At 50.5% G+C, this 14,584-nt stretch overlaps 1 protein-coding gene across 3 annotated transcripts in view; it reads left to right on the top strand.

Annotated features, from left to right (window-relative positions):
- The window catches only part of VPS50 (VPS50 subunit of EARP/GARPII complex), a 67,419-nt gene that overhangs the window by 35,459 nt on the left and 17,376 nt on the right, over positions 1-14,584 (top strand). For all 3 annotated transcript variants that reach the window (XM_056803991.1, XM_056803992.1, XM_056803993.1), the window contains 3 exons: positions 9,269-9,360; positions 10,206-10,300; positions 13,646-13,744. In XM_056803991.1, the coding sequence (XP_056659969.1) occupies positions 9,269-9,360; positions 10,206-10,300; positions 13,646-13,744 (286 nt within the window). The remainder of the gene's footprint in view (positions 1-9,268; positions 9,361-10,205; positions 10,301-13,645; positions 13,745-14,584) is intronic.

The raw sequence follows: 14,584 nt of genomic DNA, 5'->3' as shown, positions 1-14,584 counted from the left end.
GATTTTTTTCCTTCAGAGATATAGGGAGCCAGCATGATAGTCAAGCTTTGTACTTGTTTGAGTACTTCGAAAAGAGTGTAGATACAAGGAAGTCCTACGACTTAAACATAAGTTAAGCGTCGCAACCTCGAGTCTCACTTTAATATTTCTTGTGTGCTCTATTGGCACTATTCAGGTTTAGTCTGTGCTCCTTGTTTTTATCCCTTTTCCTGGAATCAGACACAAACATTAATCACAGTCCTATAATATTTTATCAATAAATGGCAGGCTCCCATAGTTTAAAGCTTTTAGGCATATATTGATATTATAGCAAGAGTATATATATTAACTTGTATTACTGCAGGGAAAAAATATTAATATTAATTATGTGTACCTTCAGTACAAAACATGAGAAAAAAACCAATTATTCTGATAAAAAAATAAAAGAAAAGAAATAAGAAAAAATAAGAAAAAAATCAGTAATTCAATATATTCTTGAGAGAAAAAAAACCAGCATCCATTTGTCTATGGATTATTATCTCCAATTCTTATGATAAGATAGAGTCACAATTCATATGATAGGATAGAGTCAATCAGTCTCAGCAGAAGATGCTTTCTTCACATGTGAGCAGTGAATCCAAGAGTCTCTTTCTCCAATCTTTATAGATGTTGGAGTAGTTAATAATATTTGGAATGGTCCTTCCCATGAAGGTTGAGTTGCTCCAGTTCGCTTGAAATTCTTGATATAAACTTTATCTCCTGGGTTCAGGTCATGCAGAGAAAAGTCTAATGGTCCAGCGTGTACTGCAGCTCCGGATTCATGAAGTTCACGTAGTTTGTGCTGTAACTCCTGTATATAGGAAGCAATAGTAATATCTCCCCCTAATAGCGTTGTATAAGCCGGGGAGAAAGGCTTAGCCTGTATAGGCGGATGTCCAAAAAGCATCTCAAATGGTGAAATATGTAAGTCTCCTCTAGGCCTGCTTCTAAGATAAAATAGGGCCAGAGGGAGAATTTCAGGCCATTTTAAATGGGTCTCAGTGCATAATTTTCCAATCATAGTCTTAAGTTCTTTATTCATCCTCTCCACTTGGCCTGAGCTCTGGGGGTGATATGGAACATGGAATTTTGGAGTTATCCCCAAGCAAGAATATATTTGATTTAAGACAGAATCGGTAAAATGACTCCCTCTATCAGAGTCAATACGTGCTGGTAGGCCAAAACGAGGAATAATTTCTTTTAAAAGTATCTTTGCAACAAAATCTGCTGTGGCTCGGGTCGTAGGAAATGCTTCCGGCCATCTGGTTAGTTGATCTACAATTACTAGACAAAATTTATAACGTCCAGCCTTTGGCATTGTTATGAAATCTATCTGTAGATGTTCAAAAGGTGTGTAAGCCAGAGGACGTCCCCCAAAGGCTTTTCCACGATATGCATGTTGGTTATATGCCTGGCAAATAGGACAGGCTGAACATACTTTAGAGGCTACAGTAGTTATACCAGGGGCTATCCATACTCTCTTGACAGAGTCCACAATGCCCTGGGTGCCAAAATGACCATTTTTATGAATAGATTGGCAAATTTGGTTATAGAAACTTGTAGGGAGCAGGGGTTTTCCTTCAGCTGACACCCAGACTCCATTAATTTGTTTTGCTTTAAATTTTTGTTTCCATTTTTCCACTTCCTTTTCATTATAGGAGAGTGATAAATTTAAATTATCAGTGGTTGTTAATGTTAAAATTAATCCAGGTCCTTCTATGGCTGCTAGTTTTGCAGCGGCATCTGCTCGGTCATTTCCTCTAGAGACAGGGTCAGAGCCACCTGTATGGGCAGAGCAATGAACTACAGCTAGGGCTTTAGGCAGTTTGAGAGCAGAAAGAACTTCATTAATAATTTCTGCATTAGCTATGGATTTTCCAGCTGAGGTTAAAAATCCTCTTTGGAGCCATAGCATCCCGACTGAGTGACAAATGCCGAAAGCATATCTAGAATCCGTATAAATTGTTGCCTTTTTATCCTTGGCAATTATACAAGCTTGTGTTAGAGCTATGAGTTCTGCTCCTTGAGCGCTAATGTTAGAAGGTAGTGAAGCTGACCATTCAGTGGCAAATTCTGAGACTACGGCAGCTCCAGTGTAACGTATGCCATCCCTCATAAAAGAGGAACCATCGGTAAATAAAATCAGATCTGCATTTTCTAAGGGAGTGTCCAAGAGATTATCTCGAGGCTTTTCTGCCATGGACACTAATGTTTCACAGTTATGTAGTGGTTCTCCTGAAGTGGGTAAATCTGGAAGCAAGGTGGCAGGGTTAAGAGTTGAACAGTGTTTCAAGGTAATATTTTCACTATTTAATAAGGTTATTTCATACCTTGTAATTCTCTGATCTGAGAATGCCTGTGTTCTATGTTTTACCAATAATGCTTCAATCTCATGTGGGCACATTATTGTTAATGGACATCCCAATACTAAATCAACGGTTTTTGTTACTAGTAAGGCTGTAGCAGCTACTCCTCTAAGGCATGGTGGTGCTCCTGCTGCTACTGGGTCTAGTTGGGCAGAATAATAAGCAATTGGGCGCTGAGAAGGTCCCAAAGTCTGAGTTAACACACCAGAGGCCACTCCTCTTCGCTCATGCACATATAAAGTAAATGGCTTGTTGTAATCTGGGATGCCTAGAGCAGGGGCAGACATGATAGCGTTTTTTAAATCTGATAGAGCTGACAAGTGTTCAGGCTCTAATTTGAGGGGTTCAGGAACCGAATCCTTTGTTAATGCTATAAGGGGTTTAGTGATTTCCCCATAGCACGGAATCCATTGTCTACAAAACCCTGTTGCTCCTAAAATTGCTCTCAGCTGTTTCTTAGTGGTAGGAGCACTCAATTTTTGAATGTTCTCAATTCGTTTTGGAGAAATATAACGAGCACCCGCAGTCAAGATGAATCCCAAATATTCTACTTTTTGGAGACACCATTGAACTTTATCCTTAGAGATTTTATGTCCTCTTTTGTGCAATTCCAAAAGAAGGTGTTTGCTATCTTCTTGACATGTTTTTGCATCTGTTGAAGCCAAGAGTAGATCATCTACATATTTGATTAATTTGCTATTTTTAAATGTTATATTGTCTGTGTCTTGGCTCAAAATTTGCTCAAATAAGCTCGGACTTTCGACATAACCCTGTGGCAGCTGACACCAGGTATGTTGTGAGCCCTTCCAGGTGAAAGCAAAAATATGCCTGGAGTTTTCATGTATTGGTATGGAAAAGAAAGCTGAACACAAGTCTACTACTGTAAAGTATGTAGCTGTGCTAGGAATAGATGAAATAATAGTATGTATGTTAGAAACTACGGAGTGTCTCTTTATAACGTGATTATTCACTGCCCTTAGATCCTGTACGAATCTATAGATGTGCTTGCCATCGGGCCCTTTTTTTGGTTTTTTAATTGGCAGGATGGGTGTGTTGTATTCAGATTTGCAAGGGATTATTATTCCCTGTTCTATTAATGAGTTAATAACTGGTGTAATACCCTCAATTGCCTCCTTTGAGAGGGGATACTGAGGGATAGAAGGAGGTGGGCTAGATTTAGTTTTTATCTGCACAGGAACAGCAGATTTAAGTAAGCCTACATCAGAAGAAGATGTGGCCCAAAGAGACTCCGGTATATCTTTAGGTATTTCAAAAATGGAAGGTTCTTTTGCCTCCTGGTTTTCCGAGAGAAGTACAGAGAGTAAATTGAAAGATTCCTCTGGTACTTCTAATGATAATGAGCCATCTGGGGAGCAGGTTATTGTGGCTCTGAGTTTGCATAGAAGGTCCCTCCCCAGCAAATTTAAAGGGGAGTCAGGCATCAAAAGGAAGGAGTGTTGTACCTCTAGGGGTCCTACAGACACCATTCTAGGAGGAAGTCTTTTAACTCTTTGGGTTATTCCTGATACTCCCATTACATTCTCTGAGCCAATAGAATAACATTGTAAATCAGGTGTTCTCTTTAATACAGACCAGGAAGCTCCGGTGTCTAATAGACAATCATAATAGGTGTTACCCACCTTTAAGGTAACATGGGGTTCATTAGTATGGGGAGGGCAGTGGATAGGGACAACGGGTAGTAGGACATCAGGGTCTGGGAAATCAAAGGTTGTATCCTCTGATTCCTGTGCCCCAGCCCCCCCCGGGCACCATCATTGTGTTTGGGATATTCCTTGGGCACCCCCCTGAAGGGCACCTCTCTGAGGGTCATTAGTACCTCGAGTAATTTTTGGACGAGCGCCATTTCTCATATATTGTTGAGTATTATCATTAAAATTTTCTTCAATTTGAGCATTGTCATTAAATTCCCAATTCCTATTTCTATAATTCTGGTTTCTAAAGTTCTTATTTCTATATTCATTATAGTTATTTCCATAGTCATTATTATAATTTCTAGAATTCTGGTTTCTATAACCATTATCATAATTTCTATAGTTATTATTTCTAAAACTATTATTAAACTGTGTATTCCTTCCAAACATCTTAAGAAAGGTTCTACATTCCATCATTTTGTGGCCCTTCTTCTCACAGAAGTGGCAAGTAATGGATTGATAATTGGATTTCTGGAGAGGGGCAATTGTCGTTGGTTCATTATCATGCCCACTTTCTAATTTAGTTATCCTATCTATTAAATATCTTATTTTTTTCTTCATTTCCTCCATGTCATCATTATTTTCTTTCTCCTTTTCTTCGTTTCCCTTTAAAACATATATAGCTGTTTTTCGCAATTCTTCAAGGTCCATATCTGACCATCTTGGGCATTGTGTTTTAAAATAATTTTTAATTGCCTTGCAAGAATTGTTTACAAAGATTCTTCTAACTTAAACTATTCTCTTTAGTTAAGTCCCAATCTAAGTATCTGTCCCCAAACTCGATAATTCTGTCCATAAATCTGGAGGGTGTTTCGTTTTCCTTTTGCTTAATTTTTTCCAGTTCCATCCACTTATCTGTACTGTCTGCACATTCCTTCATGGCCGTGAGGATGGCCTCTCTACAACGGTATAGTTGTAGATAGTCCTCAGGATTATTATAGTCCCAATTGGGATCCTGAGATGGCCAATGTGCTGCATTACGCCACCGGGTTTTGTTGACATGAGCATTATTTTATTTTTTTCACGTTCACTTAAAAAAGCCTGTAGTAAGCTCTCAACGTCCTTGTAAGACGGATTATACTGAAAAAATATGTCTCCCATCTTTTTTGTTACTAGAAAAGGATCTTGTTCATATGTGGGGATATTTCGTGTAAATTCATTTATTTCTTGGGGAGTAAACGGAATCCTATTCCGTCCTATTTCAGGTACTTCTCTTAGAGGAAACAGGCCTCTAGTTGAATTTTGCACCTGTGGGTCAGTTTGACAAGGACAGGTTTCTCTAGGAGGACAAGATCTCCCTTGCATTGGAATTTGGTTTTCTGTAGGAGAAGGAACATGAGAAGCTGGGATTGCAGGGGAAGGGTTTTGGAGATTAAATTCAGACAAGATTTGCACTACACGAGAGAAGCAGTCTGTTAACTGGGCTATAGGGAAGGTGTTTTCCATCTCTATTTCAGGGAAGGAAATTTCCTCATTCAAAGGTTCAGAAACAGGTCTGTTTCTGGTAGAGTGGTTGTTTGCCAATTGATCCTGTAAGAAACTTTTTAGATCTTCTAATTGGGCTTGCATTTTATCCTCAATTTTTCCTATTTTATCTTCCATATTTCCCATTTTATCCTCAATATTTCCTATTTTATTCTCAATATTTCCTATTTTATCCTCAAGTTTTTCTATTTTATTCTCAATATTTCCTATTTTATCCTCAATTTTTTCTATTGTATCCTCAATTTTTTCTATTTTATCCTCAATTTTTTCTATTTTATCCTCATTTTTTTTCTATTTTATCCTCAACATTTTCTATTTTATCCTCAATATTTTCTATTTTATCCTCATTTTGTTTTATTTTATCCTCATTTTGTTTTATTTTATCCTCATTTTGTTTTATTTTATCCTCAATATTTTTTATTTTTTCATCTCTAAATATAGTATTGAGGAGTAAAAAACTGACAGTACCTATTAATATAAAAATTTGGAGGTATCCTTCATTCCTCAATGCCCCTACTTCTTCAGCTGCCATATAATTGTCAAAGAATGTAGTACTCATTTTTATATATATATTTTGTAATTTCACAAAACACGTGGGGAGCAGGGCAAAGCAACAAACTTTCCACAGGGGTTTTTTTTTTTAATCCAGGAAGTTGTTCCTTAAGGGAAAGGATATTTAGAAACAGCTCTTCCAGCCAGGACTTTAGAGTCCTGTTGCTGAGATTTAAAACAGCTGTTTTCTGTCTATCAGAGTCACACAGCTGGGAAGTATCTGAGGTCCGATTTGAACCCAGGACCTTCTGTCTCTAGGCCTGGCTCTCAATCCGCTGAGCTACCCAGCTGTCCCTTAAGATTAAAGGGAAGAAAAAGAAAAAAAACTGCTGATTCCAATTTAACTGAAGGAGAAAAGAGAAAAAGTTTTTTATACTCACGTGTTCTAGCAGCTGTGTCTTTAAGCCAAGTTTTTTGTTAAAAAGAAAAAGGACTGAGTGGTGAGACGGTATAGTAAAAAGGCAAGGAATTTCAAAAGTTATTTGAGAGGATTCTTTAGACTCCCGTGTGGTCAGCCACAATGTAACAAAGGAATCACTTTAAAAGACTGATATATATTAATTTAAGGTCGCCAAGGAATCAGCTATGTAATTCCTAAATGAAAAACTCAAGTCAGCCGTCAGCCTTTTTTGGAGTTTAATTACAATAGGAGTAAGAAAGGAATTAGAGATAGAGAGAGAGAAAAAGGGAGAGAAGGAAATAGGGCTTAAATACCCCTTCTGTTTAGGCTGGGCCAAAAGGCCCAAGCCCTTAGATAGCTGGGGCAAAGAAAAGAGATCAGTCCCTATTACTCACGTGTCCAAAATGGAGAAACAGTCTCAGAGGCCCCCACCTTCAGCTTCCTTCAGAGCAAGCCTTCTCAGAGTCCAGGAACCACACCGACCAAAACCTCAACCACCTCCCCGAGTCTTCAGACCCCCTATCTTTAAGGAAACCCTCCAAGTTGCCTCCCCTCAGTCTTCCCATCTACCAATCACTGTTCATCAATTTCCCTGTGCCAATGGTGGCTCTAGCTTAACCCAGGACCGCCCAGAGGTTTCTGGCTTTTGCACATGTCTGTTGAAGGTCATATTTTCAAATGATTAAATCTTTACTCCTTTGTTACAGCCCTTTCTAAATCCTGTTAACCTGAGTAGGGTAGAGATTGGAATAATTAAATTTTGATCTAGGCTGCAGCCCTTACTCAATCCTATTAGGACTGAATAGGGTGGAGATTGATTCCAAGTATCTCCATTGTATCAATTCTAAAATCAATCATGACTCAAAGAAATTCCTGTTCTATGCTTAAGCATAGGTCAAAGTCCTTTCCATTGTTCAGCAAAGGGTTTCTGTCCTAAAGTAATCTTAAGAAGGGAAGAGAAGGAACCTCCCATGTCAATGGGGTTCCCATTCCAATAGACTATCAGTAAGAAATTTTCCAAGTATGAAATATCCCAATGGTGAAATTTCCAACATTTATAAGTCTAAGGAAATTTGAGGTTTACACTGGCCCCCTCGGCTCTGTCCCCGTGGCCTCCATGCCCATTCCTCGTGGTGCCTCCCGGCTTTCCCCGGCTACTCTCCTGGCTGGAGGTGGTCCGAGTGTCTTGTCTTCCTGAGGCGACTCGTCTCTGGCCCCCTCGTCCCTGCGCCTCTCAGGCCCTCCCCTTAGCATCAGTCCTTCGTGTTGGCTCCAAGAGGCGGAGAGCAGGAAGGGCGGGTCAGGTGACGTGCCCCGGGTTACACGGGAGGAAGTATCCGAGGCCAGACTGGAACCCAGCTCCTCGTGTCTCCAGGCCTGGCTTTCTGTCCACTGACCTCCGAAGCTGCCCCCTTTGTCTGTCTCTGCGCGGACCCTTTCCCTGGCTGCTAATGGAGCAGCTTCTCTGACGCACCCTCGGCCCCTCTCGCCTGCTCCCCGGCCTCTTCTTCCTCAGTCCGTGCCGCTCCCCGCGGCCGCTGCGGCTCAGCCCCGGGAATGGGCCCTCCTTCCCCCGGCAGCTCCTCCGCTGCTCGGGCGTCATCCCCGGCCTCCCCCGGGGCCCGGGCCCTCGTCCTCCTGCCCGGGAGCAGCTGCCAGAGCGGACCCCCGGCCGGCCCTCCGGGCATCCCCCGTCAGAGGGCACGTAAGTGCCGCCGTCTTGCTCCGGCGCCCACCAGTCCTTCTGTCTCCCGCCGGCTCGTGGCAGTGTGGCGGCATCAGCCTGCACCCCGCAAACAGCCTGCTCGGGGGAGAGACCCCCCGGACCGGCGCCAGGGCCCCCTGCAGCTCCCTCCCCCGGGAGCCGCCAGCCTGGCGCAGCCCTTGCAGACAGGGGTCCCACGGCCACTGGCCCTTGGCCTCGGGCCTCGCCTGCCCCTTCCTTGTGTCCCTCGGCTCTGCTGGCCCGTCTGTCCATCCGCGCCCGTCTGTCCATCTGCGCCCGTCTGTCCATCCGCGCCCGTCTGTCCATCTGCGCCCAGCTCAGGCCCATCTGTCCATCCACGCCCGTCTGTCCATCCACGCCCGTCTGTCCATCTGCACCCAGCTCGGGCCCGTCTGTCCATCCACGCCCGTCTGTCCATCCGCGCCCGTCTGTCCATCCGCGCCCGTCTGTCCATCCGCGCCCGTCTGTCCATCTGCGCCCAGCTCAGGCCCATCTGTCCATCCACGCCCGTCTGTCCATCCGCGCCCGTCTGTCCATCTGCACCCAGCTGGGGCCCGTCTGTCCATCCACGCCCGTCTGTCCATCCACGCCTGTCTGTCCATCCGCGCCCGTCTGTCCATCTGCACCCAGCTGGGGCCCGTCTGTCCATCCACGCCCGTCTGTCCATCCACGCCCGTCTGTCCATCCACGCCCGTCTGTCCATCCGCGCCCGTCTGTCCATCTGCGCCCAGCTCGGGCCCGTCTGTCCATCCATGCCCGTCTGTCCATCCACGCCCGTCTGTCCATCCGCGCCCGTGCTCGCCCGTTCCCGCTGGGCAGGCAGGAGGCAGCGGGGGAGACACAGGCCTCTTCAGAGGCGCCGGGGAGGAGGCGGGCGTCCGAGCAAGGCGCGGATTCTGTCTCCTGCCGTCCTGGCCCGGCGCTGGTGGAAGGAGGGCGGGTGGCCTTGGGGGAGGGGCCTCTCTGCAGCGCACGGCCCGCCTGGAGCCGTCCCGTCTTCTCGTTCCAGAAGGGAGTGGCGCGGCGGGCTCTGAGGAGAGCAACTTTGACCGCAGCTACGTGAAGAAGAAGCTGGAACACGGCCTGTCACGGATCTGGCAGGTCGGCGTGCCGCAGCGGGCGGAAGGGCGGGGGGGGGGGGCGGAGGCCATTGTCCAAGGGGCCAGGCTGGCCCTCCGGGCGGCTCCTGCTGCCCGGGCTGAGCCGCCGCCCCGCGACAGCTCCGGCCTCTCTTTCCGGAATGGCGGCCCCCGCGGGGCGTCGCGGCCTTGAACGTTCTCTATGGAAGGAGAGGCGAGGACGGTCCCAGGATGCTCCTCGGCGCCTCGTCTTTGGGCTTCGTTCCTGGGCTGCCCTCTCGCTTGTGGGCGTTGCCGAAGTCTCCTCTTCCTTCACCAAGCCTCTGGGTGTGGCCCTGGCGCTGCTGCCCAATGGGGGCGCTGTGGGGGCTTCTCTGCCGGCACCCCGCTTCCCTGAGATGCCCGCTGTGGAGCTGGGCGCCTCTGGGGCGGGGGGGGGGGTGCCGGGCCGGGGGGCGGAGCATTGTGCTTCGGAACCGGCAGGAGGTGAGGCTGGGGGATCGGAGAATGGAGGCGGGGACGACGGGGGGCCTCCTCTGACCCCGGTGCCCTGTGGCTGATGACCACCAGGAACCCCCTCGGGGATCCGTCGACGCGCCTGTGGGCCTCTCCCTGCTCTGCTCCTTTCTGCTGTTTGAGGGACGGCCCCCCTTTGGCCTTCGAGAACCCCAAGTCTGTTCTGGGCGTCCTCGCCCGTGATAGGCTGCTGGAGGGAGGGCGGGCCTGGGGAAGCCTGTGAGACAGGAAGCCGCGGCTGGGTGCACCCCCAGGAGCCGCCTTTCTCCCAGACCTTCCCCCCAGGCTTTGGGGGGCTCACAGGGCCCAGGCAGGGCTGGGGAACCCACGGGAAGAGGCCTTGTCTTGCAGGACGTCCAGCTCAAGGTGAAAACCTACCTGTTCGGCACAGACATGTCGACGTTCAAGTATGACGACTTCATCTTTGTCCTGGACATCATCAGCAGGTAGATGGGGCCGGGGGGGGAAGCTGGGCTCCCCCGTGAGAGAGGGAGCCGACTGGCTCCCGTGCCGGGAATGGACTGCCCGAGGTCCCCCGAGGACGGCGTGGGCGCCGGCCTTCGCTCCTGCTGCCCCACGGCCGGGGCTTGGGGGCCTGAAGGTCGCCCTCCTTCATGCCATTTCCCTGTGTGTTAGCCTGCTCGGGGGTCCGACCAGGCCACACTTCCTGGGAGTGGGCGAGTGTCTGCACCAGCCCTTTAGAGGCGGTCTCCTTCTGCCACATGCATGCATGCACGTACACACACACACACACACACATGCGCATACACACATGTGCATACACACATGCATGCATACACATGCACACATACACATGCATGCATGCATGCCCTCCCGTGTGTGCACACACAACATATAGCACAATGAGAAGACCAATAAGGCGAGAAAGGCCTCTTTCTCCCTCTTTGCCTATCATGTGACTCGGCCTGGCACCCTGAGGTGAGAGAAGAGAGGAGGAATCAGGTGAGCGGGCGTCTGTGGCAGCCCTGTTTGCGGTGCCGGCAGGGCCCTGAGCAGTGCCGGGAGAGCAGGGCCTCTGGTCTGCCCAGGGATTGGCCACCTGGCCTGAGAGTGGCAGGACGGACGTGTGGAAGGAGCCCCCGCGGCGCTCAGCAGAGTTGTTTTGTTGGTTGGTTTTCCATCGGTGCGGGTGGGATTTGGGGGTGGTGGGCAAGAAGGGCAGAAAGCTTGGGGCACCGAGGCGGCGCATTAATGGGGCAGCTTTGGAAAGGGCATGGAAGATTGATTCTGCAGTTGGAAAGACTTGGGGCTCGACAGCCAGCGTCCAGCGCAGTCCGGCCTCTTGATGTCTGTCTCATAGTGGAAATGCCCTTTTGGGATTAAAAGGAAAAAAGGGAAAACGACCTTGAAAACTGGGAAGCAGATCTTTCTCTGAGGAGACCGGAAGACCTCCAGAGCCCTGGGTAGTTTCCGAGGTCAGCCTCCTGCCCTCTCCCTGAAGGCTCTCTTAAGAGCTCGGCATCAATGCTCAGTGTCCCTCCCCAGCGGAGAGGCCGTCCGCATCGACCTGGCTTTTCTGTGCAGCTAATGTGGCCGCTGGCTTTTGGCTTCCTTTGGGAGCGTCTGCAGGGTTCTGGGCTTCCTGTGACAATGGTCGCCAGCGTCAAACACCAGGAGTTCCTGATTTCAAAGGAATCTGTCGTCAGGTAGACTGTCCTGGGCTCCCTGTGTATCAGTGGTGCTCACATCGGGCAAACCTCATCTCCCGGTTTTGTTTCTTGCTTGGTGCTAAGAATCAGGAATTTCCAGCGAGGTTCCTGGAGTGTCTTGAGTGATCTGGAGCGGCACGAGGGCCCCTTTACGGCGGTGTTTCAGTCTGTCACATGTGAAAGGGAACCCTTTGTTCCCTTTGCCTGTTCTGAGTTCTCATGCTTTGATTGAATCAACACAAGCTTGAACTAGGTGGAGGAGCTCACAAACAGCTTGGAGCATTCACACCCTCAGAAATTCCCTCAGTCAGGAATCTGTGAACCGTTGGATGAGAAATGGACCCTCAGAGGATGAGAGGTGTGAATCCCACAGCCCTGGGCACTGTCAGACAATCTGGAAGCTGTGATTGGCCCTTGGGACAAGGAGCCCCTACAAAACCCCGACTTTCTGGGGCTCGGGAAGTCGGCTCCAAGAAGAAAGTCGGCTTCAAGAAGGAAGGAAATCAGCTCAAGGAAGAAGGTCGGCCTCAGGAGTCACCTTCAGCTTGAGTCATAGCCTTGGTCTGCCTCTTGAGGGAACTTGGGTGGGTGGAGAGCTGGCTTTCCCTTCCTGTCTTCTGGAGAGAGTTTCATTCCTTGAAGAGCGACCAGTCCTGGCTGAGTAGGTCTTCTCTACCCTTCCCATTTCTCTGCTTTCACTCTTTCCCCCTCTTTTGCCAACCAAAGCTGTTAAAGGTCACTTGTGAGCGCTCCTACTTTGAATCACATACCTGCAACCCTTCAATTAGGGTTTGACTAACTGGGAGAGTTATAAGGGGCCGTGTGGTCACCGTTTACAAAAGCCACTAACTTCTTAAATCAAAAAACTCTGTTCACGCTTACGGACTTGATATAAATACAGCAAAAGAGAGAAACGTAAGAGGGAAGTAGAAAGGATTTCCTAGCCAAACACCCCACAATTGCCCAGCGGACGAACAAAAGCTCCCTCGGGTCTCGGTCTCCCCGTGGAAGTCTGGTGAGCTCTTCAGGGAGTCTCAGCAGTGTAAGCCTCCTCCTTCAGCTGCAGCCAGCCATCCAGAACGCCTCCAGAGCAGAATCGTGGGAATCCTCTCCTCAGAGCCAAGGAGTGAAGGAGTGAATCTGAGAGTCCTTGTTCCACGTCACTTCCTGTCTTTCTCCCACTTCAGGGAAGCGATCCCAGCTTCCAAATGGCCTAGCACTGCCCCGTGCTAGGAGGCAGTGTCTGGGGAATCCACCCCTCCCTCTGAGGGTGTGAACCAGGGCTCCCCAAATGACGGCCCGTGGGCCACCGCCCTTCCGGAAGGGGCTCCTCTTTCACTGGTGGTCTGGGAGCAGCCCCCCTCACGCACGGCGCTACGTCTGGTGACGTCGTCCTTTGCGTGGCGCCGTGTGGAGGATGACGCGGCCGCACATGGAAGGCGATCTGGGGGGGATTCCGCACTGAGCCTGCTGCTGCCCGGTCAGGGTCAGGCCCTCCCACGGTCTGAGGGACGCCCTGGCCCAAGCGCCTCCCACGTTCCTGACTGAGGGAGTCAGAGGATGCGACCAGCAGGTGGCTTGTGAGCTCTCTTCCCGCCCCTCGTCCGAGTAGCTGAGCAGACAAAGGGGGGCCAGTTCTGTCTTCACGTCCCCTAAGAACAAGGGCCGTGAAGAGAAGCGTCGTGTCGACCAGCGGAAACTTTGGAACAAGCACAGACAGAAATCGTCTGTGCCCCCCCCGCCGGGGCAAACCAAGGAAGCCCCATCCTGGTGACGTGCCCGCGTGCCCGCCTGGGGCCTTCCCGCCTCTCCTCCAGGGCCCGTGCTGGGAGCGAAGCCAGGAAAGGAGGCGGCGGGACGCCAGGAGGAGCCTCTCCCGGCGCTGCGAGTGCACTGGGGTCCCCCTGGGTCAGGCTGTCCTCAGGTGCCTTTGACGAAGCCTTCGGCTCCATGACCGGCGTCCAGCAGCGGCCGGCGGCTGCCGGCAGTGGGCCTTCCTCGGGCCTCGCTGTGGCGGCCCTCTCCGTCCCCCGCCTGCCCCTCAGTGCCGGGCCGGCCCTGCGCGTCGTGCCTTCGGGCGGCCCTCGGCCCGAGGCTTCCCGACTGCTCTTCTTCCCGCAGGCTGATGCAGGTCGGGGAGGAGTTTTGTGGCAGCAAGTCGGAGGTGCTGCAGGAGTCCATCCGCAAGCAGAGCATCAACTACTTCAAGAATTACCACAGGTGGGAGGCGGGGGCGGCGCCCCGGGAAGGGGGGGCCGCGAGCTTGCCCACGGAAGGGCCCGCCAGGAGCTTCCTCTCCTGCTCCGGCCCCTGTGCGTGGCCTGATGCCGTCAGCACCCCGCTGGGGGCGGCTCCAAGCAGGCCCTGCCCGGAGCCTCGGGCCTGGCCCCGTCCTGGGCCTTTGCTGCCCTCACGCGCCGTGCCATTGCTCTCTTTCCCCGGGGAAGGAGGGGAGGAGGGAGAAGGCCCTGGTGATGCGCCCACGGCGTCCTGCGCGAAGGGCTTGGCTCACGTTCTCGTTGTTTCTCGTTTGGGGAAATGGAGTGACTTCCAGGGTCCCCCGCTAGGAAGTGGCTGGATTTGAACTTGGGACCAGAGCTGGCTGTGGTGTGGGCCGGGATCCTGCCTCCTGGGTTGGGGTGCCTTCTGTGTGGGGAGTGGCCGGCGGCGCCCTGTGCCCTGTTCTCTGGCGCTGCTCCTCCCCAGGACCCCCCGATCTTTGTCCCACGACTGTCTGACCGTGCCCCAGGAGCGTCCCCGCCTCCGTGCCAGGCGTAAAGCCAGGGGGGAGCCCGGGCATCGCCCCGGGTGCAGCCATGTCTTTCCCCAAAACACTCATTAACCAATCAGTGAGTGGCTAAAACCCGGGCCTCGGAGCCCTGCTGTGGTTGGGCCCTTCCTGGCTGTGTCTGCCCGCTTTTGCGTCCCCTGAGATGGCACAGGCCGGCCTTCCCGGGCTCGACGCCTCTCCTCTGCCTCGGTTTCCTCAGCTCTGAAATGGGAGTGCTGGTGGCGCTTGTCTGTCGGCTTGTCGCAAGCCCCGAAGGACGCCCGTTTGTC

This window comes from Monodelphis domestica, chromosome 7 (genome assembly GCF_027887165.1).
Source record: "Monodelphis domestica isolate mMonDom1 chromosome 7, mMonDom1.pri, whole genome shotgun sequence".
In the NCBI taxonomy this organism is placed as follows: Eukaryota; Metazoa; Chordata; class Mammalia; order Didelphimorphia; family Didelphidae; genus Monodelphis; species Monodelphis domestica.
Note: the sequence above shows the minus strand (reverse complement) of the source record. Positions and strands in the feature narration are given on the sequence as shown.